The sequence below is a fragment of the Furipterus horrens genome, unplaced genomic scaffold (genome assembly GCF_987537825.1).
Source record: "Furipterus horrens unplaced genomic scaffold, mFurHor1.1.pri manual_scaffold_7, whole genome shotgun sequence".
Lineage (NCBI taxonomy): Eukaryota > Metazoa > Chordata > Mammalia > Chiroptera > Furipteridae > Furipterus > Furipterus horrens.
Window position 1 is genome coordinate 110,588,547 of NW_028327177.1, and position 27,723 is coordinate 110,616,269.

The window sequence follows — 27,723 nt, forward strand, 5'->3', positions numbered from 1 at the left end:
ATTTTTATTTTTTTACTATTATCGTGATTTTTTATTACCTGTCAAATTGCTAAGACTTAAAGACCTGCGAAAACAGGCACAGCTGAATCCATCTGAAAGCTCTTTGGAACCCCAGAGTTATTCCTGCCTGCCCATCTCTCTCTCGCGAGATTTGAAACCGGAAGTCAATTTTAGTGCAGGCGTCTCAACAAGGCAGCAGCCTTGCTGAGGTTGGCGGGAGCTGAACGAGCAGACTGGTGTCTTCCCTCCGAACTGGGCTTGCTTTGCTCTAGGGGGTTGCGGACAGTGCTCCCCGCCTCAGGCCGGCAGGATGCGGGTGGCTGTGGCCGGCTGCTGCCACGGAGAGTTGGACAAGATCTATGAGACGCTGGCGCTGGCGGAAAAGCGCGGCCCGGGGCCGATAGACTTTCTGCTGTGTTGCGGCGACTTCCAGGCTGTGCGCAACGAGGCGGACTTGCGCTGCATGGCTGTGCCCCCCAAGTACCGCCACATGCAGACTTTCTACAGGTGAGGTCCGCGGCGCGGCCCTGGGACCCGGCGCTGCTAGGTGTGACTAGCTAGCAGTAGGGAGAGAACCCGGAGTGGGTTCGACTCCCCTCTGCCACTGACTAGCTGTCTCTCTTAGTTCGCGTCTTTGTTCACGCTCTGCGTCTCTAGCAGCGTTTAGTAAATGACACTTTTCTTCTCTCTATTCACCTCGCCTGTCTTATTTGTTTCGGAAGGCGTCTCAGCCTGAGGCCAAAAACGTGAAGGAAGAAGCTGACGGGTTAACCAACTACTTGATAGGACTCTGGGACGAATTCATTTAATGACCCTGGAGCTTTCATTGGGCGCCTGCTATGTGCTAGTCCCGGTTCTAGAAGCTAAGGTTACAGCAGTGAACTAACAAAGTTCTTGACCTCACTGGCTTGAAACCCAAGGTGGCAGCCCTTCAGTCTTAAGGCCAGAGATAGGCAACTTTGAAAATTGTTTATTTTATTTTTCAATTACAGTTTACATTAAGTATTATTTTGTATTAGTTTCAGGTGTGTGTTCATAGTGGCTGAACAGTCATATACCTTTGAGAGTGATCCCCTCATATGGAAACTTCATTTAAAAAGAGATTTTAAAACTTTTCATGATGAGCTCAGATTTTTTTCCTTAAGACCTTATTTTGCTTTTCTGCTACGTCGAATTGTATTAGGCACACCTAATTCCTTTTCTCTGTGTCTCATTTCTGCTATGACAATGGGAAACTTTACTCCTATGTTCCAGGTATTATTCTGGAGAGAAGAAGGCCCCAGTTCTCACAATCTTCATTGGGGGAAATCATGAAGCCTCAAATCATTTGCAAGAGTTACCCTATGGTGGCTGGGTGGCACCAAACATTTATTATTTAGGTATGTGTTTCTGGGTAAGTTCTTGGTTTGATGGGATGGAAGAGTCTGTTAAGATTTGTATTCCAGTTGGGCAACATCTTGAGATGCATGGTGTTTTGGGTATGTCTCTTGACATGGCAATTTAATTAAAATAATTTATGTAGGTAATCATGAAAGTATGTCCATGCTTCATCTAGTGTTTTAAGCAATAGTTACTGTAACTGCAAAGACTTTACACAGTTTTCACTTTCTTTATTTTTTCCCCACTCTTTTTATTAAATTAAAAAAACTAAGTTTTTATAAGGGAAATTGTTAAACATACACAAAAATAGAAAATAGTTCACTATCTGAAAGTAGAGTGTTCCTATGAATACTTCCATTAATTTACATGCAAAAATTTTGAGTGTTCTCCGACCCAGAAAATAACCTACCAAATCCTACGAATACACTTAATCACATCTAGTTTTATGCTAAGTATACCTTTCTTAGAAGCTCTCTTTAGACTTTTGTGCTACCATAGAACACGACTTGCTAATGGATGCAGAAAATAAGCCGAGATGAAGCGCGGATGCTTAGGCACAGGTCAAAACTATGGTGGCTTGGAAGGAAGGACCGCTCTCCCTGCTCTGCATGCACGCTGCAAAACAAATTCTGAGTGCTGTTTTGGCTTTTCACCTTTTTTTTTGGTGCAAGCAAAACTCCTCTTCACATTTCTTTCAGTTAGTGAAAACAGGTACTATGTAGGTCTCTCATAAAAGTGAAGTGGTATAATGTAAATTTTTGAAAAACTGGGAATTTCTAGCTTCAACCACTGTTATCATCCTGCCATCCTTATTTCAACCCATTCTCCCCTAAATTACTTTGTGGGAGAAAGCAACTGGATATTTTAAAGCAAATCTCAGCCATGAGATTATTTCACTCAGTACATATTTTTTAAGTGATAAGGATTTTTAAAAATACCATAACTACAGTGCCATTATTATACCTAACTAAAATAACAGAGTAATTTGTTATTTTCTGTTGCCTAGTTCATGTTCAGATTTCTCTAATTATCACAAAGATGTGTTTTTTATAGTTGATTTGTTCAAATAGGATCCAAACAAGTCCTGCAGATTTCATTGGATTGTCATGATTCTGAAGTCTCCTAGGCTCTAACTGTTCCTTTTCTCCCTCTCCTTCCTTCCCCCATACCATTTATTTGTTGAAGAAAAATGCATATTTTCTTGTAGAATTTCCTACATTCTGGATTTAGCTGTTGGAATTCACTGAGTTGTTTAACATGTTCCTTTTATCCTCTGCATTGCCTATAATTTGCATTTAGATTTACAGACCTGATCAGATTTGGGTTCAATTTTAGTCCCTTTAAACTACACAGTCCTTTTCTCTCTTTACTAAAATGTTTATAGGTGTTTCTGAAAACTACAGAAATTTAATTTCTCTACTTCACTATTGATCAGCTTTTGACAGCTGCAACATAATGAAAAGGTGAAATTGTCTGAAGCTTATTCAGAAATGAAATATAGAAACTGCAGGTTCCTTATATGTTACACTTGTTGACTTTCAGATATATAACATATAAATCCATCATAGGACACTTATTATCTATTCCCATACTCCACCCTCATATTCCATTAGGTACCTTTTAACGCATCCTTGTATTTGTTTTTTTCTTTCTGCTTAGTCTCTTGACTGATCTGCTTCTAGGCCACTCCTCCCTAGACTGCCTTATATATTGTTGGCATGTTACTACATAAAAGAGTAAAGTCATCACGCTACTTTATTTTCAAATAATTTTAGGACTGCATTGAATTCTAGGCCTCTAAACTGTTCAGTTAGTAAAGAGATTGCTTTTGCCTGTAGTAATCTTACCTAACAGTGTAATTTTTCAGGTTTGGCAGGCGTCGTAAAATACCGAGGTGTAAGGATTGGTGGAATCTCCGGTATCTTCAAATCTCATGACTATCGAAAAGGTATTGTTGTTCTGAATTGTTTTCAAACTTTAAAACTTACATGCCCCAGAGTTTCTTAAGCATAATATATAGTTTGACTTTTTCATTGGATTTCTTCTATACACTGACTGATTTAGTCTCATAATTTATATTATGAAATATTTTATGCATATGGAAATATAGAGGACACTAGAATGTGTTATCTGTATCCACCGTCAAGCGTTTATCAATTCTTAGTATTTTTGCCATTTTTAGTTTTGATTTTTAAGAACTAAAACAGTATAGATAAAATTGAAACTCATTATCAGTGCTCAATCTTATTCTTCTTTTATCCCTCCTTTTCCTCATGAATCACTATTCTGAATCATTTTATATCATTACCATATTTGTAACAGCTTTAAACAGTATATTATATGTCATATTTTAAACTTCATGTAAATGTATCATTTTGTATGTATCTTCCTTCAGCTTTCTTCTTTCTTTAATATATTCTTGAAATCTATATTGATATATGTAACTCTAATATATTCATTTTAATTTGTGAATAGTATTCTGTTGTATAAGTATAGTTGATCCTTTAACAACACAGGAGTTAGAGGCATTGACCCCTGTGTGGTTAAAAGTCCACATGTAAATTTGACTTCCCCAAAACTTCAGTTGCTCCTTGATATTCATGAGGGATTGGTTCCAGGACAGCCCATCACCACCACCGATGTGGATACCCAAATCCATGGATGCAGAAGGCCTTTGTGTAAAATGCTATAGATCAATACACACAGTTGGCCTTCCACATCTGTGTACTCTCAACTGCAGATCAAAATAGTACAGGTATCTGTTGAAAAAAAAAAATCATCTCTAAGTGGACCTGTATAGTTCAAACCCATGTTGTTCAATGGTTATCTGTTTACCACTTTATACTCATCCTACAATATCTGAATGAATTATACCTTGATATGAAAATTAAAGGAATAGCTTGGAGTCACATTTGATTAAAAAATTTCTAGAATTAAATTACAAAGGTAAAACTTACATCCTCAATGTAACTGTTAAGTTACAAGTCCTTTCCCAGTGCCCTGCTCTCCATGATTCTAAACTGTTGGCATGGGCGTACAAAAATAAGCTGTCTCCTACGTGGCAGGCATGTGTGCAAGTGGCACTCACTCTTTGGAGGGACCATTGGGAATATCTGTGGAAATTATAAAAGTCCTCTAACCCAGGAGTTCTACTTCCAGGAATGTAGCTGTAGGTATATTTCACATGTGCAAAATGGTGTATGCAAATTTGTTTATTTCGGTTTTTCTTGTAATAGCAAAAGGTAGGAACTAATTAAATATATCTTGTATATACAGTATCATGCTATGAAGCCATTAAAAATATAAAGGGAAAAAAAAGCAGATCTGTGTGTAACTAATATGAAAAGAACCCCAACATATGTTAAGTGAAAAAAACAAGGCCCAGAACATGTATAAAGTATACTGCCATTTGTATAAAAAGGGTGAGGATAAAGACAGGTATATTATATGCATAGATGATATTCCCAGAGTAAAATAACTAAAACCTGATTAATACTAGCTGCGTCTAGGTAGTGTTGCTGATGGCTGGGGGGACGGGAATAGAAGGACCCCTCCCATTGTTTGGCAGTTTTATTTTGGTAAAATTTATATACCATTTTAAGTATACAAGTCAGTGGTTTTAGCAAATATACTGAGTTGTACCTCTAGATTTTACCAACATCTAGATTTAGACCATGCCTGTCACACCTTAAAAGTTTTGTGCCTATTTGCAATTCATCCCCACTCCCACCCAGCCCTAGTGATCTACTTATATATTTTCTAGGAGGAACACTTTTTACTCTAGACCTTTCTGAAGGTATTTTTTTTTTTTTAAGTATGTGAATGAACAGTAAATTAAATATAATTTCATTTAAAAAATCACAAGCCCTGAAATATCTGGATTCATAGCTTGTGATTACTTAGTAGTTGAAAATATCAGCATATAAAGAGCAGTGTTTTTTGGAAATTTTTAAGAATCAAAAGCATTGGTAACAGACATTAGTTTTAGGGAAGTGAATGTATCTATTTATATTTGCAGTATTTAAAGGTGTTGAATACAGCTTACTTCTCTTCTTCAATTTAAGGTCATTTTGAATGCCCACCTTATAATTCAGCTACAATAAGGAGTATATATCATGTGAGAAATATTGAAGTCTATAAATTAAAACAGGTATGTAAAAAGTACATTATGGCAGACTTGAAAAAATGTTAGTGTATTTGATCATTTTGGTATATTACTTTCATGAAGAGCTTAATTCAATATTTCTGAAATTTGGATTTTGAGTTGTTTTTAGGAGATTCACAGGTGAACATTAAAATACTTTTATGGTTTTAAATTTATTTTAGTGAGCACAAATAAAGCATTTAATCCATGATTTTAGATATTATTACTTAGGGTAAGGCTAAAGAATATATATTGAAATAAAGTGACACTTTTAGGAAAATATTAAAATATTTTAAAGAATGGTATTAAGTAGGAAATAAATAATAGTAAATGTGACAGAAAACATGGGAAAATCGTGAAGGTGGTGTCGAAACACTGGCTTAAGTGGAGAGGTAAAGCTAGGTGTTTGTTTGAGGACCCGTTCAACACCTGACTCTGGGCTAAGCAGTTTGCACACATGATGTTTCGTATTATTGCCACTCAGATTCTGTCACATTAAGTATGAGAGGCCAGTGCTCAGAGAGATAAGCAACCTGCCCAAGATTTCCCTAGTAGTTAAGTGGCAGAGCCAGTCTGAGTGGACTCAGGCTCTTCCCACCATACCACACAGCCTCTGGGGGAGCATAAGGATGCTCCCGGGCATTTCTTTAATGCCCTAGGCATAGCAGTTCCTTACGTGGAGTGCATTTTCCCTTTCGCCCGTCTAAGTCCTACCAGTCCTTGAAGACCCAGCTTAGATATCACTTTGCATCCAGTGTTCTAGTTTAAAGTTATCACACTTCACTGAATTTTCATTGCACTTATTGCCCATATTAGTTATTCAGTGGTTATCATATCTTTTTTATATTTTATGTTGTCTTAAACAATTATGTAAGTTATTTAAATTTAGTTTCCCAAGTATTTGTTTCAGATTACTTGGAGGTGCTAGGATGAATACGGTATGGAGTATATTTTGTATCCATCGTGCAGACACCAGCTACCTTAAATACCTCTAATATGATTTATGTAGTAAACAGTTTTTTTGTGTATACTATGTGAATCCATTAGATAGAAGAAAAGTAGACTATATCTTTGGGTTTACTGTATCTTTTATATTAGACGTCTTATGAAATCTGGTGACTCTGGATCTTAAAAGAGTAGTTTCTTTACCAAAAAGGGTTAATACATATTTTAGAAACCCAATGCTAAAGACCATAGCTGATTGGCAGTTTAATTGAAGTGTGCCTTTGTTGACCTGCCTTCCTGGAAAATAAGGATAATTTGTGAGGCAGAGAGAAAACTTTCCTTTTGCCTCTGTGAGTGAGTAGGTTAGTATTTCTGTGACTTCCTTACAATAAGATCCTTAGAAAGAATTACACAAAAATCCAGAGATCTACGTGGTAAATGGTTGCATGGTGGTAGAGAGAAGAAAGGGGGATTGCTTGTGGTCCATCTGTTTTCAAGAGGTGTTTGTTTGTTTTTTCTGTTAAAGCTGAAGCAGCCTATGGACATATTCTTATCTCATGATTGGCCAAGAAGCATATACCATTATGGAAATAAGAAGCAACTCCTTAAGACTAAATCTTTTTTCCGACAAGAAGTAGAAAATAACACCTTAGGAAGTCCTGCTGCCTCAGAGCTTTTAGAGCACTTAAAGCCTACTTACTGGTTTTCTGCCCACCTTCATGTGAAGTTTGCAGCCTTGATGCAGCATCAGGTAGAAAACACAATATTTATTCTTTCGCTTAACAAACACTTATTGAACATCTATGGGCTATGCACTGTTGACATAGTTGTAAAGTTAGAGAAAGAAATGGAAGATAACTTTCCTTTTGTGAATAACTCGGTATCCAGTGAGGGGAAGAGACAAGCGAGCAATGATAAATTCGTGTAATAAGTTGGTGATAAAGAGTCCTAGGGTGCTGTGGGAGCAGCTGAACTGGGAAATGGTGAGACGGGGATGTGGACAGAGAGCTTGAAGTGAGAGAAACTTTTCCGAAGGAATGGATGGTGCCAGGAAGAAGTAGATTATGAGGGTAATCGAGGAAGAGGGACCAATGTGTGCGAAGTCTGAGTACATGGTGCCTTTGAGGAACTGCAGCTAGTCCCCATGGCTGAGGCGCAGACCCTGGGGCAAGATCACAGGTGCCGTCTGCGCGTGCTCCGGAGTGTGGGGTTTAACCAGAGGGAACAGGTAAAGTTGGAGATTGATGAAGTCACATTTTCATTTTCAAAAGATGAGTTAGGCAGCAGTTTTGCAGATGGATTGGAGTGCTATAAAATAGGAGGTAGAGGAGGCTATTTAAGCAAAGGATGAGATTTTAACCTAAGGCCAAAGGAACACAGAGTGAAGCAGAGTCTAGAGAGATTTTGGAAGTAGAACCATTAGGATTTGGTGAGGGAGGGAGAAGGAAATCTACGATAACATAAATTTTCCTTGTGTAGCTGTATGGCCGACATGTTTTATGGAAGGTAGAGAATAAATACATGTCCATAATGAGGCTTTTATGGAAATATGTGGTTCTTTCTCTCATCTCCCATTTCTACTGCACTCTGACTTGCCCATAAAGTATTTCAAAGGGAAAACATTTAGAAAATTACTGGGTTAACAAAGTTAGAGATTTCTTCTCAGGGTCTCTATAGGATTTCAGAGTCTTTACTGGACTCGTGGGCATTGCCTTACTCCAAGAGTGGGATGTGATTTCCAGTGCTTCCCAAACTTACTTGACCAAACACTTCTCAGTGGTAGAGGTACACTTTAACTCTGTCCCCCAGACACACTTTGGAAGGTTCCATCTCAAAACATTCCTGTAGGCCCTTTCTGTTGTGGGCTTATTCTCCCTGGTTTCACTGGGAGGAGGCGAGCTTACTCCTTTCATTTTCCAAACTCCGAGTCCAAGTCATCTCTTTACATGAGTTGCCTTTTCCATGTGTGTCACTCTCTTCTGTCTCTTAAACTCCTGACAGGCTTGGACTTGCTTTCCCACCCTCCTCCATCTCCTGTTATCAACCAGGGACTTGTATCTGCATTGACGACATATTTGCTCCCCTTTTCTTGGCTTCTCAACCTCCTCTGACTTTGCCAGTGTTCTCTTTTAGCCCCTTCACTAAAACCAAAGATTACCTTCCTTCAGAACTGCCCTGCAGCCAGCATCTGCCTGTGATCTCTGTGCCTTCCACCTCTTTGTCCCTCATCAGAACTGAATTTTGATAACTGGTCCTCAGCAGGACATCCCAGAGCTTGTTTCTTTGAATATTTTCCTCTATGTGCCTTACTATTTTTAGTGAGTTATTTTTTTACCAATTCCAATATGACCTTTATGTTTGTGACCCCTTCCATGTTTCTTTCTGACAATTCACTTTTCAAAAAATACCTTTATTGGTATATAATTTACATAAAATTTATTAGTTTAAATGTATTCAGGATTTTTTTGTGTGTGTACAAACATGACATAATCCAGTTTTAGAATATTTCCATCATCCCAAAAGATCCTTTGTGTCTGGTTGCTGTCAGTTCTTGTTCTTATCCTCTGCCCCAGACAAACACTAATCTGCCTTGTGTTTCTGGGGTTTGCCCTTCCTGAACCTTTCATGTAAATGTAATCATAACATATATAGTCTTTGGCACCTGCTTTCCTTTATTTGCTTGTTTTGAGGCTTCATTTATGTTGTAGCATGTATCAGTCTTTCATTCTTTTTATTATTGAATAGTATTTCATTCTATGGCTATTTTGCATGTATCTTTGGTGTTGTGTCTAAGAAATCTTTGCCTAACCCAAGGTAACAACAGTTTTCTTCTATGATTTCTTCAAAGTTATACTTTGAGCTCTGCCAATTTACTTCTAAGGTCTTCTGTGATATTTAATCCTTTTGTTATATACTTCTATTTATGTGTTAAATGCTTTGATTTCACATTATTATTAATATTCTCTACTTTGACTTCTGTAAGGAGATTGAAGCCCAGAGAGCTTAAGTGCTATTGTTGCACAAGTGATTATAGAACTAACTTGCTTTGGAAGAGTAACAGTTGTTCCTTTGACACACAACTTTGTGTAACAAAGATTATTTCCATCCTATTCAATGTATGAATTATCTGTGATGTTTTAACATTCTTACCTAAATCATGGTTCGTATTGTTTAGGCCAAGGATAAAGGACAGACTGCCAAAGCAACCAAATTTTTAGCCTTGGACAAATGCTTACCACATAGAGACTTTCTTCAGGTAAAAAGAAAATGAAATAACTTTGCAATATAGTTTTACTCTTCCAGTAATTAAAAAAATTTAATTTTTGTTTTCTAAGTTATTAATTTGTGCTTTTGTAACTTATGTAATTAAGAATTCTTTGGGAATATTTACATTATATTAATATTTTTAGGCTACTGAATTCAATTCCTTTGAACGTTTATTGTTATATTGAAATCCTTAGAGTATTAAAAATAGATGTGTATTTCTTAAAATTACCAATTTCTTCCTGTAGGTAATAGAAATAGATCATGACCCCAGTGCTCCTGATTACTTGGAGTATGATATTGAATGGCTCACTATTCTCAGGGCTACAAAAAATCTTATTAATGTGACTGGGCGCTCATGGAATATGCCTGAAAATAATGGCCTGCATACAAGGTAAGTCCATTCTCTCCATGTTTGTAAGGTTTTTGTGTTCCCACCCACCCCCACCCCCTTTTTTTTTATTAAGGGGAAAACTGTTAAATGAGTGTAAGAATAATTCAGGTTTTACAAGAAAATGGATTGCTGAACACCAACCCAAATAAGTGTATAAGTGATTAAGTGTACATAAAATTATAATATGGTGGAGAGTTGGTTTACACTTTAAAATAATTTATACTTGCTTTAGAATGTAAGGACAGCTTTTTCTATGAATTATTTTTATTTCAAAGTGGTCCTTCACTAAATTAACTATAACTTTACTAAATGAAATGTAGCTATATGGTTTATTTTTTTATTCTTGCAGCTGAAGTTCGTAGTTAGATTTATCATTTATTATCTGACTCCAATAAAATATAAAAGACCATTGTTTTGTACTTTTATAGGTGGGATTATAGTGCAACAGAAGAAGCAATGAATGAAGTATTGGAAAAATTGAATCATGACCTCAAAGTTCCACTTAACTTTAGTGTGACAGCTGCTTGCTATGACCCAAGCAAGCCACAGACACAGATGCAGTTGCTTCATAGGATCAATCCACAGACTACTGAGTTTTGTGCCAAACTTGGCATCACAGACATTAATATCAGTCTTCAGAAGAGCAAAGAAGAACATAACTTGTGTGGTGAATATGAAGAACAGGATGAAGCAGGGAGCAATGACTCTGGAGAAGATCCTAGTGAGTATAACACAGACACATCTGCCCTGTCCTCTGTTAATCCTGATGAAATAATGTTAGATGAAGAAGAGGAAGAGGAAGAGGAAGACAGTTTTGTAAGTGCACATAGTGACATAAATACAACATCCCTAGAACTTTCCTCGGATCAAGCTTCTGACTTTTCTGCGAGCTTTTCTGATGTCAGGATCTTGCCAGGTTCCATGTTTGTCTCTTCTGATGATACACTGAGTTCCCCAATGGGCAGAGAGGGGAAACCTGGCGAGGCTGTGGAGTCTGGAGATGGGAAGGACTTAAGTGAAGTGCCATTGAAGAGGCTGAGTGATGAGCATGAACCTGAACAAAGAAAGAAAATTAAGAGGAGGAATCAAGCCATCTATGCTGCAGTGGATGATGATGATGCAGCATAAGAGTTTATTTGTCTTAGTATATATGTAGATATGTGATTTTTAAGACTATATTTTTAGAATTGGGTTTTTGACTCAAGACTTAACTTTGTAATAATGAAGTTACATGGAGAATTGACTTTGCCTTTAGGCCTGTATATGTTTCAGATACAGACATTAAAATGTCATCTATTTACTTGAGCACCCTTTTTTTAAAGACAGATATTACTCACTTTCATTTTTTTCAGCAAGACTTATTAAATACCTGCTTCATGCCAGGCCCTCTTCTATAAGATGGCACTATAATGATGACTAACATGGATTTCTTTTTGCCTTCCAGGAATTACTACTACTGTGAATATTTTGGTGAATAAAATATGGCATATTTCTATTTTATTTTACAAAGTGAAGTCATTATTGTATATATAATTATGTATGGTTTATTTTCATTTATTATAAATATTCTCCCTGGTTCACTCTTAATGTCTGTCAAATGTAATTGAAATTGAAGATGGGAAGTAAGATTTCAGGGAATTAATTACTTTAAATACTAGGCATTGGTAAACATAAAATTTTACGCTGAATTGCTGTGATTAATATAATTCTCTTGACTTTCGCATATTACATTTCAGCCTTAGCCTCAGTTTTAAAGTGACTGTAGTAGCCAAGTACAGGTCACAATGTATAGGTTATTTTTGGAATAGTTCAGCTTCGTGCTAATTAGGAGCTCATTGAGTTGCACAAATGCTGCCCTTCATGCTGCATAGTGGTTGCTGGTATTAAAGTATTTTTAAAGAACCATGTGGATCAAGTCCACCTCTGTCCTGTCTCTGGTTAAACTGCCTGAGCCACCTCAAAAGATTGTGGCCCTGCACATTGGATCAAGAGCAGTAGAATCCAAAGACTGTTCCAGGCTGTCACAATCCCATAGCAGTGCAAGTCCAGGGGCCAATCTAGAACGATGGGACAGATGGCTGCCATCTTGTCAGCTTTTGACTCAAAAAAGGTCTAGGACTTTGGGATTTTTATCTTTATTACCTTCCATTTTTGTTTCTTTTTTGAGTTGAGTACTTAATTTGCCTATTTTAATTTTCTTTCTTTACATAAAGTATTCAAAAGCTATGGATTTCCTCATCACTGATTTAACTGAGTCTCATAAGTCTGACATTTACTGTTTTCCCCCCAGAAACTCTTAATATAGATACAAGAAGAAAGTACGTGATTAGATATAAAATAAGTAATAGCTAATAAATGGTGGTTCTCAAAAGAAATGGACAATTCCTGTAGCTTATGAATTAAAATGAAAGCACAAATACTAAAAAATAAATAGCCACTGAAACAGGATATTCACATAAATGTAAGATTACTCTACATAACTTGATACTACATATATATTTGATAAGTGATTAATTTCCTATAAAAATACAATTTTCTCAAATTTATCCTATTAGAGATAGAAAATTAAAAAAAAATTTCGTAGAAGGAATAGACAAAGTTTTTGAAAGATTACTCCTGCAAAAGTACTCAGCCCAGGTGGTTTCAGAAGGAAACTACCAAATCTTCTAAAGGCCAGATAATCCCTAATGCTATGTAAACTGTTCCAAAATACAGAAAATGAAGGAAACTTTTATTGTGTGTGTGTGTGTGTTTATTTTTTATGAAGCAAGTACAACATATAAGATGGCACATAAAACAAACCAATTTCACACACCAATATTAACATAAAAGTCCTAAATAAAAATAAATAAAATTAAAATATTAGCAAACAATCTATCCCACATTTCCAGATGATACAGCACGACTGACAACTTTGACAAAGTTTATGGGCCAATTCTGATTTTTTTTTTTAAATAGTAAAATCTAGTATCCTGTTTAACAAGGAAATATTGTCCATATCAAGGAACAAGATGAGGACACCTGCTACTTATATTACATTTTAACATTGTGTTGATGGAAAGTGCAAAACAATCAAAAGAAAACAAGGAGGGGAGTCAGAATTGCAAAGGGGACACATTCATGTATGAAAAATCTTTAACTCCATAGCTGAAAGTCTTTTTAAAAGAAAGGGTTTATCAGGCTACTGCTAGCAAAAATGACCAGTCTTGGGGAATGGCGTTGTGAAGGGCTGACAAAAATAATACTTTTCCTCTCACTTTCTAAGTTCTAGCTGGGCTAATTATCAAGTTAACAGATTAAGAGGAGAAAATGAAATTTTAATACAGGTGCATGGGAAAGCCACATAAGCCTGAAAATTCCAAAGCTGGGCAAAATAGGGCATTTATGTCATTTTGGACAAGGGAGAAAGGGGGTGGGGCAGTGATGGGATTTCCAAGGAAGCTGGCAATTTGCAGGTGGTTGAGAAAGAACAGAACACGCAAGGGCAGGTAAGTTTTTGTTGGCAATCCAGAAACGAAGACATGAGGAGAATGGTCATCAACAGGCTGCAGCTTAAGAGTCTTCCCAAAAGGCAAAACTTGGTCACCTGCAGACTAAACTACCAGCGGCATGGCTAGATAGGAAATACCTGTCCATTGTCCTGGAATTTTGCAAGCATTTTTATGATAGCCTTTCCGAGAGGATTGACGTTAGCTATAGACAACGGAATGGGAGAAAGTGAAGCGGGGCTAGTCCTGGGATAGGTCCAATAGGGTCCTCAAAGAAGTGTCACTCCTGTGGATTAGCTGTGGGCAGCAGACTGGAAAGTCCATGTGTAAATAAGAAACGGAAGCGGAGGCTCCTAGGCTTATGGGAATTGTCAGAGCTGGTCCACGGCTATTATTAAGAAGCTAACTGTTTCTTTCCCTCATTCTTGGGGAGCTGGGTTTTTTGTTTTTAAATTTAGAACATCTCATAATCGTTTTTTCTTATCATATATACAGAAGACCTGATGGTTTAGGTAGAAAGCACAAGGAAATCAAAACTGAAAGTAATACATTAAAATAAGTATACAAAGTAAGGCACTAAATAGTAAAATCTAAAATTAACATAAAACCAGACAGTTTTCACATGCACAATTACTAGTGAGTGACATGATATAAACTACAACAAAACACTTAGCACAAAATGTGCAAAACTTACAATGAGGAAAACCTTAAAGTACACCTGAAAAATACAGAAGGTGACTTGAACAAATGAAAAAACATCTCTTATTCTTGGATAGATAGATTCAACATTTTAAAGATACCAATTCTTCCCAAGTTAGTACATAATTTTAGCATGATTCCCAATCAAAATATCAATGCATGCTTTTTAAGTTTGCTTTTTGTTTGTTTTCTGGAGCTAGATGAGTTGATTTTAAAGTTCCTATGGGGAAAGAAGTTTAAAGAGGAAGAGGGAAAACGACAGCTAACTTATATGTGAAGAGATGCTCAAACTCTAACTCAGTTATCAGAAGTGCAAATTAAAGCAGCAGTGAGAACCTCACAGGAACGTTGGTGTACTGCTAACAATCTAATCTGTCACCAGCCCAGAACTGGATGATGGCCACATGAATGTAATGGCTGTAGTGGCAAGAGAGAGGCCACGCACCGGTCCAACAGCATAGGCTTCTCCATCCTAAGACTGATCTAGCTACTCCGCCTCTGTCCAACTTGTCAGCGACACTGAGTCCTTCATATGATGCTAATCCTTAAGGACACTGACTGGTTACTTGGTGCCCAGCAGGTTGGCTACCTTAGGCCTCTTTCAATGGTTCACCTCCACAGGAATGAATATTCCAGGTATGAATTTGCCTTTCCTGTCTGCAATGCCTCAGCACCACACTCCCTGGGCTTATGGAATACTTCACTCACTGACATGGAATTTCATGTAGCCCAGTATTTGACTACAGGGGGACTCACTTTACAGTGAGGGTGCAGGATTGGGCTCATGACCATGGGCTCTACTGGCTGTTTCACATAGGCCACCATTCAGAGGCAGCTGTCTGGAATGGCTGAAGTGCTAGGTTGGAGAAAACACTCTGAGAAATGTGATGCCATCCCTCAAAACACAGTATGTTTATATCAATGCTGGGACCTGTATATGGTGCTCCATTCCCAAAAGGAACAATGCATGGATCCAGGAATCAAGGGGTATTAATAAGAGTGGTCCCACTGATCACTACTAATGAAAATCTGAATTCTTTAGTCTTGGAAGTTCTGATCCCAAATAGCATAGTTGTTTGCCAGTAATACTGCAGGGGACTCACTGAATTACAAACTATGCAGGGCACGTTGTACTTCTCGTGCCCAGGGATGGGCAAACATATGACCCTTTTATGTCATAGCAGGTGCGAGGAATATAGGTGATCCACCTTGGGGTCTCCTGGTACTCCCTGTCCCCCTATAACTATGAACAGACTTGTGCAGCAACCCTGAACTGAGAAAGGGCTCAGGCACTTCAGGGAGGTGAGCGGCACAGACCACCAGCTAAGCTATGGACACATGCTGAGGTGGCTTCTGAGGGTGACAGGAATTCACAATGCATATTGGAGGAGGGAGCAGGCTGAGTTGCAGCCCTGAGATCAACTACAGTGGCAGGGGCTATATAGTTCATTCCTCTAAGCTCCTTTATTAGTTTCCCCTCAGGAAGAAGGGCCTGTGGGAACCATGAAAGATGGATCCAAAAGCTACCTGGAGAAGTAGATCTGTGTAGCCCAAGGGGTGCACTGTGGCAGCTGTGAGCCCGTGCCTCCCGGACCTGCGACTGGGGGGAGCGTAACTAACCCAAGGTCCCAGCTGCTGCCCTATGAAATGCACTCCTGAGCTATGCACCACCCCTCCCGCAGGCTTCTCCCAGTCTTGACTGTCAGCAAGGACTCCGAGGTAGACCCGCTCCTGAGAGACACAGGCCTCCACTAGTGGCTGACTGGTTTGAGGACTCCCAGGTGGCTTCGCTGAACCTTCCTTAGGTAAGGACAGCCTTGGACAAGGCAGCCTAGGACACTTCCACCCAAGCTTCTCTCAGACTCGCCCTGTGATTTGACAACTGCCCCAGCCTCACACAGCTCCCTCCATGTTTTCTCTCACACAGGCATTTCCCTGAATAAAATCCTCTCACCGTTCATCTCTTCCTGGTGTCTGCTTCCTGCAGGACCTGAACTAGCATAGCTCGTGCCAGAGGGAGAAGGAGAGAAGAGCCAAGCACAGCTCCCTGATTTCCGACGTGGGAACAAGAGGCATGTGATTGTCCGGCGCTGAGATGAGGGAGACCAGGGTTCTCTGAAGAGAAAAGGCACAACAAGAGGACAGATTGAGGGGTGTGTGGAAGGACAAAAGGAAGGGAAGACAGGTCTCGGGCAGGGAGGACAGTCCATCTGCCACAGGTTTCTGTTACAGATGAAGTTTTCCTTTCCCCACTAGAAGCCTGGTCTCAATTCTCCAAATCATAAGAGCAGCTCCAGCCTCCTCCATGGCTCAAAAACAAATTCTCATGAAAACATCTAGGAGATTACAGAGAAGAAGCTTACTGTGGGGCTTCTGTCTTAGCTAGGGCTGCTCTAACGAAACACCACAGACTGATGGCTTAACCAACAGACATTTATTGCTCACAGTTCTGGAAATGGGAAGTCCAAGATCAAGGTGAAGATTAGATTCCTGAAGAGGATCCTCTTCTGGCTTTGTAGACAGCTGCCTTCCTACTGTGTCCTCACGTGGACTTTCCTTGGTGAATGCTCAGAGAGAGAGACAGATAGAGAAAGAGAGAGACAGAGAGAGAATCTCTGTCTTCCCCTCCTTGGAAGAATCCCACCTTCATGACCTCATTCAAACATAATGACCTCCAAAAGGTTACACCTCCAAATACCATTACATTGGGGGTTATGCCTTTATCATAGGAATTTCGGTGGTGGCGGCAGTGGGGGGCACAGGCATTCAGTTTACAATAGTTTCTTTCAGCCATGTCGGGTAGTGCTCATTCTGACAGCCCTGCCATGTGGACGCTTGGCATGGGTGACTCTAAGATGTTCCCAATTTCTTATGGAAAAAGGAAACGAAGCAATGACTTACGGAATCTGAAAGCAGATCTTGTTCACGCGGCCCTCCACTCTCACCGGAGCCACTGTTCTCCTTCGGCTTCTGGCAGACCCTGTTCTCTGGCCTGAAGGCGGTGTCTCCCGCACAACTGCTTCCATGAGAACAACTTTTCCCTTATCTCCTTGCCCTTGTCCCCCATCTCTTCTTTTAACTGCAAGTAAATTTTAAAAGGGGAAATGACATGCGTGAGCAGAGTAATTTCCAGAACAAACCCAGAAATACATTCTTCATAGGTAGGCATAGTTTTGCAAACAGGAGCAGGTTTGACTGGTAAGGCTGAGTGGAGAACAAAAAAGCATTATTGCCAGAAGTGCGAGGCTAGAACCATTTTCTTAGAAATACAAAACAGTTTAAAATAGTGTCTTGGGACCAGGAGATTTTGTGCTGACAGGAATTCACTGATTCTCAGTAAAATTCTCTTTTCAGGATTTAATGCTGATGTTGTCACTCATCTATGTCCCTCAGTTATTCTCATACAGGTTCCCAAGTGTTAGGCTACGGATTCTAACCGCACGAACTGCCTCTGTTCATTCATGTCTCCAGTCTTTGTTCCAGCTTCAGAATAGCGGTGAAAGGAATTGGCAATGTCGATAAGATACCACTCTGTGTATTGGTTTTGCACTGTTAATAGCTGAGTTCTTTAACAAGTTTATCAGTCCCACTTGCTAAACAAATATGTTAAAAACCGGAACTGTGGTTCCAAGCGCTGCAAGGTAAATAGGACAAGTATTGTTGGCTTGAATATTTCCTTCTTGCAATAAATTGGAGTTCAAAGAAACTAAGAATTAAGAGGTGTGCTTTTCACGTGTAATTCAGTTTAACAAACATTTACTGTTAAAAATTCCTTTAACTTTTCCTTCTTAATACAGTGAGTCCTTTATAGCAGAGGGAGTGTAGGCCCAAACATTGAAGCTGTCCCAGCTGAGATTATCAGAGGTTATCTGTAGGGCAGGAGAGTTGCAGAAATCTCTGTTCTGGTTCCATGGTTTTCCTCTCTATACTGCCTTTTCAGACAAGCTCCAAACATACAAATAGCAGTATTGAAAAATAAAAATAATACTGGAATAATGTTGAATTCAAAAAAACCCCACTGGATTCACAGGTTTTCCCCCATCTTGTCCATTTATTTGGGGCTACATTGATGCACATTTCCTAAGGTCTCATCAGTCAGTAGCAATTAACCCAGGCTCCAGTGTCCACTTACATTATAATGGAGGAAGCAGAACTCTCTCACAGGAGGCAAAACCTTTTAGGACAGTAGACAATACCAGGACGCATATGTGGCTTTTGCCAGCATATTCAGACCCACCAACTGTTTGAAGATAAATAACTCTTTGCTGATCTCTACTCAGATATCTATTCCTAGCGGTTTCTTGGCTGGTTGGAGGAATCCTGCCAATGTGTGGTGAAGATATTTGGAGGAATTTTGAACAGAATTAATGTCATGGAGGATCAAAGAGCAGGGACCTCCCTTTGAGCAGGCAGTATGTAGGAGCAGTGTGGCATCAATGGCACTCAGGGTAAAGGGACTAAAGCAAGCTACAGACCCAGGGTTCTCCAAAGCTCATGCTGGGAGCCTCTAGGGATCTGTGGCATCTAGGTTAGGAGCTGTTGCTGGGGCACCTGCCTGCACAGACAGAAAGATTGTGTGATATGGGCCAGGTAAGGCAGAGAGGGGGGCAGAAGGAAGGCAAGGCAGTTCAGTTCACACCAGAGGGAAGGCTGAGGGGATGGAGCTGGGGCTCTGGGAACTTCCTGGCAGAGTGGCTCAGATGACAGGAGGCCTCTTCAGAAAGACCCAGGAAGGACATCTGGCTGTGATCCTAAAAAGGCCCTGGGTATCAGTGACTGACTGCGGGCTTCTGTGCACATCTTGTCAACTCTCACACAGGGCTGAGGATTTCCTTAAAGGTTCTCAGGGAAACTCATTTCACTTATCTGAAAACAAAAATAACAATCTAATGTTTGTCATCAGAAAGACCAAATACCATCTACGGTAACAGGGTTCTACTTTTCTCTTCTCGTCCTTGGTAGAAGTGAGAGTTGTTCTTTGGTTTGCAGAGCCCTCCCACCCTGACAGGGAGCTGAAGTCAGTCACTCCCCACCTGGTTGAAGGAGCCGAGGCTCTCTCTGAGCAGTTCTGGGCCTTGTCCCGGTGCGCTCAGCCTGTGGCAGGTGGAGGCATGACTCTGAGCTCAGGGCTCTTCCCATACTGCCCTCGACTTGGTTCCCGGTCAGACAAGTCCTACTTTTTGTGTTTGGGATTTCACTGCATCACTAATACTCACTTTCACCGATGTGACAGATCGCCAACTACTTCTCTGCTCTCTGCCACGACCATTTGTTCAATGGTTTTGGCCATTTGCAGGCAGTTCGGAGGCATTGGATACGTGGTCCACCTGAAACGCGGGTCCTAGGGACACATCACTCCTCAAACGGAGCCCTCGAGTTATCCCAGAGCGAGGACCCAGAGCTCTGCTCGCCCTCCCGCCTCCCACCCCACCAAAGGCACAAACAACCCATCCATCCAATGCCAGGGAACTCTGGAAAGATGCCAAGCTACCCAGAGCCTAGAAGTGTTGAGGTCTAGGGAAAAATTCAGCTCCAAAAGAAAAAGTGGGATGTGCAGACCCAAAGAGCTGTTCCTGGAGAGCCTTGGGCACACAGAAAAGAAGGAGCCATCTGTGAGTGAGTGGGACAGATTTACCTCCTTTGATGCAGGACCTGCTATGTCAGGATCCAAAGTCTGCTCAGGACGGGACCTCCCTGTTCACACCAGAGCACCCGGGGGAGCTGTGGGTACCTGTTGATGGCTGAGAGATGGCTCAGAATTGAAGACAGGTGACGCCCTGTGGGAGGATGGCTTCACAGGGGATCACTACGCACTCATGACCAAAGCACTGGGGAGCAGAACCCAGGAGACTGACACTACCTTTGGACATGTGGAGACTGCCACATCAGTGGAGGGCGATGAACCTGACCTTGTGAGACCTCACAAGGGGAAGCTTAGGGCCAAAGGACCCTTCTTGAAGCCTGTGTGACTGAAACTGGAGAATGAATTTTTGCTCCAAATCATCAGGACTTTGGACGACTGGGGTTGTCCATTGCTTATTTGTGGGGAGGGGTTTTCTTTTTTTCTTCTTTTTTTCTACTCAAATTTTGTGTTTGCACAGTTTGGACCAAATTATTGGGTTGTCTAGCGATGAAACTTTCCCCAATCTCCGCCCATGATTTTGGTTGAAATCGAAGTGCTCAGGTGCACTGTCCTTCGGTTCCAGGGTTATGTGCAGTTTTCTCCAGGTGGAATTGCCACCCTATAACCCTCCTGACAGGTGCACAAATAGGCAGCATTTAGTGTGTGGGTCACCCGAAAAGTCATGTGAACCTCTTATTGTTTTTAAGTCTCTGTGTTTGGGGGAATTTATTAAAGGGAGGAGCTTCCTGAGAAGTTCTTGAGTTTAGTGTTAATCTTCCACCAATGATTTACTTCCCCAGCTGTTGAATTGGAAGATTAGGTGGTAATTTATCAAAAAGTACAGCAGAAAAAACTTTTCATTGCTAAGACCTCAGATATTGGCTCGCTCCAATTCAGGCTAGAAGGTAATCTCTGATTTATTGGTTTTGTATTTTCTAAAAGAGTCACATGGAATGTGAAAATAGACCACCAAAAAAGTGAGACTCTGCTCTCCTGAAGTTAGAGTGAGCGCTAACATTACGGAGAGGGAGGCACACAGGGGACAGGTAGACCCAGGTTAGAAGAGCGGCTCTGCTAACTGTGATCTGGGCAAGTGATTTCGCTCCAGCCTCCAGTTCGCTTCCTTGGCTAATTTCCTCCTTAGTTCTATTAGTTCTTAGTAAACTATCTTGGATTTTTAAGGTGAGTTAAACATATTTTCTACAACTAGTGATGTTTCTATCTCTTCTTTTCTAGTATTCATAGCAGACATTCTTTTCTCTGGTTTCGTTGTCTTGGTTTGACTTAGGAGAAGTAAGTTGAATGGAATCAGTGATAATAGACATATCCATATCATATTCTTGGTCTTAACGGGGATGTCTTAAATGATTCCTATTAAGTGTGATGATTGATGTATGTTCTAGTAGACATTGTCAGCTTAAGAAAATTTCCTTGTGCTTTTTAGAAAGTATGGGTGGATGTCAAATTTTATCCTGTTCTTGGCTTCTAGTCCCCAAAATGATCCCACAGCTTTTCTTCTTTAAGCTATAAGATAATGAATGTGATTAATAGTTTTCCTATTAATGAATTATTTTACTGTTTTGAATTACCTTTAAAATTAAACTCTAGTTCAGTGGTTCTCAACCTTCCTAATGCCATGACCCTTTAATATAGTTCCTCATGTTGTGGTGACCCCCAACCATAAAATTATTTTCGTTGCTACTTCATAACTGTAATTTTGCTACTATTATGAATCGTAATGTAAATATCTGATACGTAGGATGTATTTTCATTTTTACAAATTGAACATAATTAGAGCATAGCGATTAATCACAAAACAATATGTAATTATATATGTGTTTTCTGATGGTCTTAGGTGACCCCTGTGAAAGGGTCATTCGACCCCCAAAGGGGTTGCGACCCACAGGTTGAGAACCGCTGCTCTAGTTAATGCACTTTTCTCTTTAATATTGTGGGACTTGATTTAATTATATTTTATTTGGAATTTTTTAAAATGTGAGCTTAGAAGTGATATTCTTGTATTGTTTTCTGTGTGCTATCTTGATCCGGCTTTGTGAATGCGATTTGTAATTAATCGTGCTGATTTAAAGGAGCAGGCCAGGAGAGAGAAGTGGACATGCTGAAGGAGCTCCAGCTCTTCCTGCTGGTCGTCCTGCTGCTTTCCTGCGGCTTCCTCTACCAGCTCCCCCTGAAGTCCAGCTGCCTCTTCTCCTGTCTGCCCCCCAACAAGTCCCAGCAGGGGCTGGGAGCCCTCCTGGGCAAGGGGCACAGCATCGTGTTCCTAGAGACCTCTGAGAGAATGGAGCCGCCCCCGCTGGTCTCCTGCGCTGTGGAGTCGGCCGCCAAGGTTTACCCTGAGCAGTCGGTGGTGTTGTTCCTGAAGGGCCTCAGCAATTCCATGCAGCTGCCTCCAAACTCCACTCACCCAGCCTTTTCCCTCCTCTCAGCCATAGACAATGTTTTCCTCTTCCCTTTGGATATGAAAACGCTGTTTGAAGACACACCATTGTTTTCATGGTACACTCAAGTAAGTGCTCAGAGAAGCTTACAATTGCTCATGTTGGGAGGAACCACAGAAAATGAGTCCAACCTGCTCATTTTACAGATGCGTAAACTGAGGGTAAGGACTCAGTGTCAGAGATGGGGCTAGAACCTGATCCTCTAACCCTTGCCTGGCCTTTTTTCCACAGTGTCGATCCCTGATTCAAGTAATCGGGAGAGACCTAAGTTAGACTTACCTTTAGCTTGCTGTCTTTTGTTTGCAGCTAGATAGATCTTAGTGTCTGGGTTATTTTTAGGACTATTCTTAACTGAATGAGTTTCTATATCTTTTCTACTGTCAGTTTTAAACTTTTCCATGTTAAACTTTTTGTTTTTGCATCTGAAGGGGAAACTAGGTAATATTTCACTTGAAAATTATGTAGATAGAAAACACACAAAGGATCACATGTAGTGCTGCTGTGTGAGATTGGGTATATTAAGATATAATCAAGAAACTCCTGGAACTCTCAGGAATTTTGTAATCTTTATCTTGGTAACATAACATAATAAGAAAATGATATTTAAATTAAATATTTCTTTCATGAAGACCCAGAATCAGGTAATGTTTAAGGAAGTTATAGGATAACCATTCAATGATTCCATTATGCAGCTTTTAACTGTGACATCTTATGAAGATGACAACATGGAATTAAATCTTCTTACGTTGTAGTGTAATCATAATTATTTTAGTTATGCTGTGCCCCTCCCCAATCTATTCAGAAGAAAAAGATCTGAAGAACACGCAGTAATAGTAGGTGTTTTAGTATGAATTGGGAGGGAGTTCAGTGATGAGAATGTTAATTTTATAAATAAAATTTTTTTTTTAAGTAACTAAAAATTGACATAAAAATAATAACATTTGTTTGCCATATAAAGTCCTATTTAAGTTCTAATCATAGGCTAGATCAAATGTCAGAAAGTTTTTTCTCTGTAAAGATCCAGAAAGTCAATACTTTAGGTATTGCAGGCCAAGAGGCACAATTGAGGCCATTTATGCAGGTACTTGTATTAGTTTGCTATGACTGTGTAACAAAATGCCACAAACTTGGTGACTTAAGAGAAAAAAATGAATTCCCTCACAGTCATGGAGACCAGAAGTTCCAAGTCAGTTCCACCGGGTGGATAGCAAGGAGCCAGCAGGACCCATTCCCCTGGGTGTCAGGGGTTCTCTAGGAAAGTTTCCTTCCTGTGGGGCCCTCACTGCAGTCTCAGCTCCATCTTCAGACCCCTTGTCCCGTGTGTGTGTGAACTCTCCCTCTACCTCACTATGTAAAGACACTTGTGATTGCATTTAGGACCCATTGGGATAATCACCCCATCCCAACATCTTCAGTTTATCACATCTGCAAAGACCCTTTTGCACGAGGTTCCAGAACTCAGGACCTAAGGCTTTTGCGTGGTCATTTTTCAGCCTACTACAGCATTTATTTATAAAAAAGGAAGACTCCTGCCTTGCCTCATTTGCCTGGGTGGCTTTCCTGGGTTGAGGACACACTTGCCCCTAGTTGCTGTAGCTGGAGACATTTTCCAGACTAAGTGACAGGACTGTGTGTACGACTGCATGTGTGTGAGGGAGGGAGTGTTAGGGGAATTGATCAGTTTCACACTGCAAGATGTGACTTCAGATCCCAGCTTGCCCATCTCCTCTTCTGAAGAGTCCAAAATTTCAAAGAGGGACCCATCAGGAAGAGGTGGAGCAACTCATGAGATTGAGATTTCACCTTACAGTTGTGAGCTCCAGGTTCCTAACAAATAGGTGGCGACTAGTGCATCTCTGGGCAGAGTCAGGACAGACAGCAGTCAGATACTGGTAATGAAACAGGACCCAGTGCAGGGCACATGCCTGCTGGGTCTCTGCGGTCTCAGTGCCCTCCCACTAGAGGGCGCTCCAGGACTATACAAGACCAGGCAGCGAGCTGGCTCAGGGCACTACTTCCCTACACCTGGGCTCAACTAATACGACCAAAACTGTGTCTGCTCCTTGGGAAAAGAAATCTCTATTTAAATTGTTTTGGTAGATGCTACATACCACATTCATTTCTCACAAACTAATCATGCACACGAGGAGATTAAAGGCTCTGCATAGTTCTGAACTAAAGAGACTATTTGATTCATAACAGCATTTTCCAAGCTTTCTTGAGCATGAAACCCACTTTTAGGATGATGTAAATGTTTTCTTAGAGCTAACGTTTCATGGAACACAGTTTGGGTTTCTCTAAGCAGCACCTCAACTTTGCTATGTTGCGTATTAGGGACAAGGTGGACCTTGGGACACAGCTCTTAAGCATCTACACCATCTAAACCTGTTGGGCACTATACCAGGGTGAATGTCACTACCCTTGGTGAGTGCTGAGTGTGGCATATTCTGGCCCAGGGAGGCTACCTCAGGGTAGCTGGGGGCCAGCTGTTAGGGATGACCCAGTGTGTCATCAGCTGCTGGTGACCACCAGGTTTGCTGCACTGACTTGGCAACTGCAGCCCTTGAGGATGCCCAGGGTTGAGTGCTGTGGGGGGTGGACAGGTGAGTAACCAGAACCCTAATCCCCTTTCTGGTGCTCACCCTTGGGGGAGCTATTGGGTGTTAGGCTGATATTAGTTCAATGTCCTCATTCTCTGGTTCTGGGCCACTTTTGATACCCTGTGTCTTTGGGTGTGTTCACTAGCAATCACCAATTTACCAAATAATCAACACATTTTTTTACCAAAACAATTTTTAAAAATTAAGTAGATAAATGGAGTCAGATTGCCTGGGTTCAAATTCAACTTCTGTCTCTCTGACTTTGGACAAATTACTGAACTTCTTGACTCTTTTAAGAAGTTTTTCACTTGAAAAATGGGGATAATCATACCAATCTTTGATAATTTGTGTAGATTATTAAAAAACTTAGGATAGTTTTTGGTAAATTTTAGCTATTATTATTTACAAGGTCTTTAGCAATTATATATAATATGATGACATGAACAACTGTTGAAGATTTCTGCAAAGTCTTAATCTGCTTCATTTGGATATTTAACAAATTAAATGTATTGGGGTGACATTGGTAAAGAGGTTCCAAGCATACATCTCTATGATACTAGATCTGTACGTTGCACTGTGTGCCCACCACCTACAGTCAAACCCTCTTCCATCACCGTATACCAGGCCCCCTCCCCCCTCCCCCCTCCCTCTGCCTACTCCCTCGTTGTTTGTCAAAGCCAATTGTTCTCTATCCTGCCCCCTTCGTAGCCCCCCCCACCCAGTTTTTTTCCTTCATAGTCCTTACGAACACCCAACATACATGGTTCTTAGTTTATTGTCTGTCCCCCAGTGGAGTTTTTTGTCTTCGTTCATTGGTGAATCTTTAGCAGCTGTCACAGAGCTTGGCACATAGTAAGCAGGCCCTCATTAAATATTAAAGGAATTAATTGGTGAATGAAAACATAGACACATACATGCATTTTATGGTTCTTTTGCCAATTTTTCAAATAGCACACATATTGATTTTTTCTATAGCTTTGTACTTCATCTTTTCCTGTGTCGGTTTTTAGCATTTTTAGGACTTAAAAAAACTCTTCCTTCATGGTTTCATATTTGTAGATACAATGACTCATAGAATTTTTTGTGACATCCTTTCGGGGTTCTACTTTGCCTTTCCATTGCTTTAGTTTTTTAAAAAACAATGTCATGAAATCTTTAAAAGCCACTGAAGTCTTCCCATGGATACTGACTGCTGTCAACTGTTTACTTAAAGGCAACTTTGGAGGTGGAGGAGGTAAGTTTGGTAAATTGAAAAAACTGGGCTTCTGGCAAATAGAGTTTTGGGAAGCTGGCTTGCGGGTCCCTCCCCAGCTGCCCCGGGCCTGGCCTCCTGCTGTGACGCCCCGCCCTCCTTCGCTGCTGCTGGGACCTGATTCTCACCTGCTCCTGCAGATCAATGCCAGTGCAGAGAGCAACTGGCTGCACGTCAGCTCGGATGCGTCCCGCCTGGCCATCATCTGGAAGTACGGGGGCATCTACATGGACACTGACGTCATCTCCATCAGGCCCATCCCCGAGGAGAACTTTCTGGCTGCACAGGCTTCTCAGTACGCTAGTAATGGGGTGTTTGGGTTCCTTCCCCGGCACGCCTTCCTGTGGGAGTGCATGGAAAACTTCGTTGAACATTACAACTCACACGTTTGGGGCAACCAGGGACCAGATTTGATGACGAGGATGTTGAGACTGTGGTGCAAACTTGAAGACTTTCAGGAGGTGAGCGACTTCAGGTGTTTGAACTTGTCCTTTCTACACCCCCAAAGATTTTACCCCATCTCCTATCCAGAGTGGAGGCAATACTATGAAGTCTGGGCCACAGACCCAAGCTTCAGTGACTCCTATGCCCTGCATCTGTGGAACCACATGAACCAGGAAGGGAGGGTTGTGGTTAGAGGCAGCAACACGCTGGTGGAGAATCTCTACCGCAAGCACTGTCCCAGGACCTACAGGGACCTGATTCAAGGCCCAGAGGGGCTGGCGACTGGAGAGCTGGGTCCAGGGAACAAATAGAGCCAACGCTGGTTGGCTACATCCTCCAACTAAGCATGGCCTGGAGCACCACACTTTCCCTTGATCACCACTTTCCCCAGGGGAATGGGGTCTCACCCACATGTTAGTTACGATTAGTTTCCTCTGTCTGAAATGGTGCAGTCCCAAAGACCTCTGGACTGATTCTGTGTGAGGAACTGACCCTTGTGCCACCAAATCTTGTGTTTGCTGTGGCAGAGGTGGCACCATAGAGGATGACAGCTTTCCAGGGCAAATTGATCAAGTCCTCTATCAACTCTTGGTCTCCTCGGGACCTGGAACAGAGCCTGGCACACAGCAGCACTCCAGAAGCCCTGGGCTTAGTGCACGGCAGGTCTGCATCAGCTGAGGCTGGAGTCGTTCGTTAGCTTTTGTCCTTACCGACCAGGTAGATTGGGGTGCGTGTCAAATCCACTTTCTCACGGCAGCCCTGCGAAAGGAGGGCACCCCATTTACACACGGGGAAGTTGAGCCTGGTGGAAATGCAAACACAAACAGGTACCTCACAGCTACTTTCCACACACTTCAGGGACACACTGGGAAGAGAGCTGTGAAGCAAATGCTCCCCACAGATTTCACACTGGACTGAACATGGAGGACACTCGCTGACTGCCCGACCCTGGGCTGAGCCGAGAGATGCTTTAGCTAAGTTTGTTCTCATAATGACCCTGCACAGTAGAATTTCTTTTTCCCACTTTACAG

At 41.0% G+C, this 27,723-nt stretch overlaps 1 protein-coding gene across 3 annotated transcripts; it reads left to right on the forward strand.

Annotated features, from left to right (window-relative positions):
- The first annotated feature begins 184 nt into the window (after nt 1–184).
- DBR1 (debranching RNA lariats 1) lies at nt 185–27,349 on the forward strand. Of its 3 annotated transcripts, XM_090282991.1 has the most exons (10): nt 185–507; nt 1,255–1,379; nt 3,248–3,328; nt 5,445–5,530; nt 6,996–7,220; nt 9,645–9,725; nt 9,982–10,127; nt 19,817–19,826; nt 22,039–22,464; nt 26,389–27,349. In XM_090282991.1, the coding sequence occupies exons 1-10, from the start codon at nt 311–313 to the stop codon at nt 27,001–27,003; spliced, it is 1,992 nt and encodes a 663-aa protein (XP_090139117.1). In that variant the 5' UTR covers nt 185–310; the 3' UTR covers nt 27,004–27,349. The 3 variants fall into 3 exon arrangements, with proteins under 3 accessions (XP_090139117.1, XP_090139115.1, XP_090139116.1); XM_090282989.1 differs by lacking the exons at nt 19,817–19,826; nt 22,039–22,464; nt 26,389–27,349 and adding an exon at nt 10,556–12,859; XM_090282990.1 differs by lacking the exons at nt 6,996–7,220; nt 19,817–19,826; nt 22,039–22,464; nt 26,389–27,349 and adding an exon at nt 10,556–12,859.
- The last annotated feature ends 374 nt before the right edge of the window (nt 27,350–27,723 follow it).

Bases quoted from the DNA above. Each gene is read 5' to 3' on its own strand.
- DBR1 (XM_090282991.1), top strand. From the start codon at position 311: ATGCGGGTGGCTGTGGCCGGCTGCTGCCACGGAGAGTTGGACAAGATC. The intron at 508-1,254 runs GTGAGGTCCGCG...CCTATGTTCCAG, and splicing joins CACATGCAGACTTTCTACAG to GTATTATTCTGGAGAGAAGA. The intron at 22,465-26,388 runs GTAAGTGCTCAG...CTGCTCCTGCAG, and splicing joins TGTTTTCATGGTACACTCAA to ATCAATGCCAGTGCAGAGAG.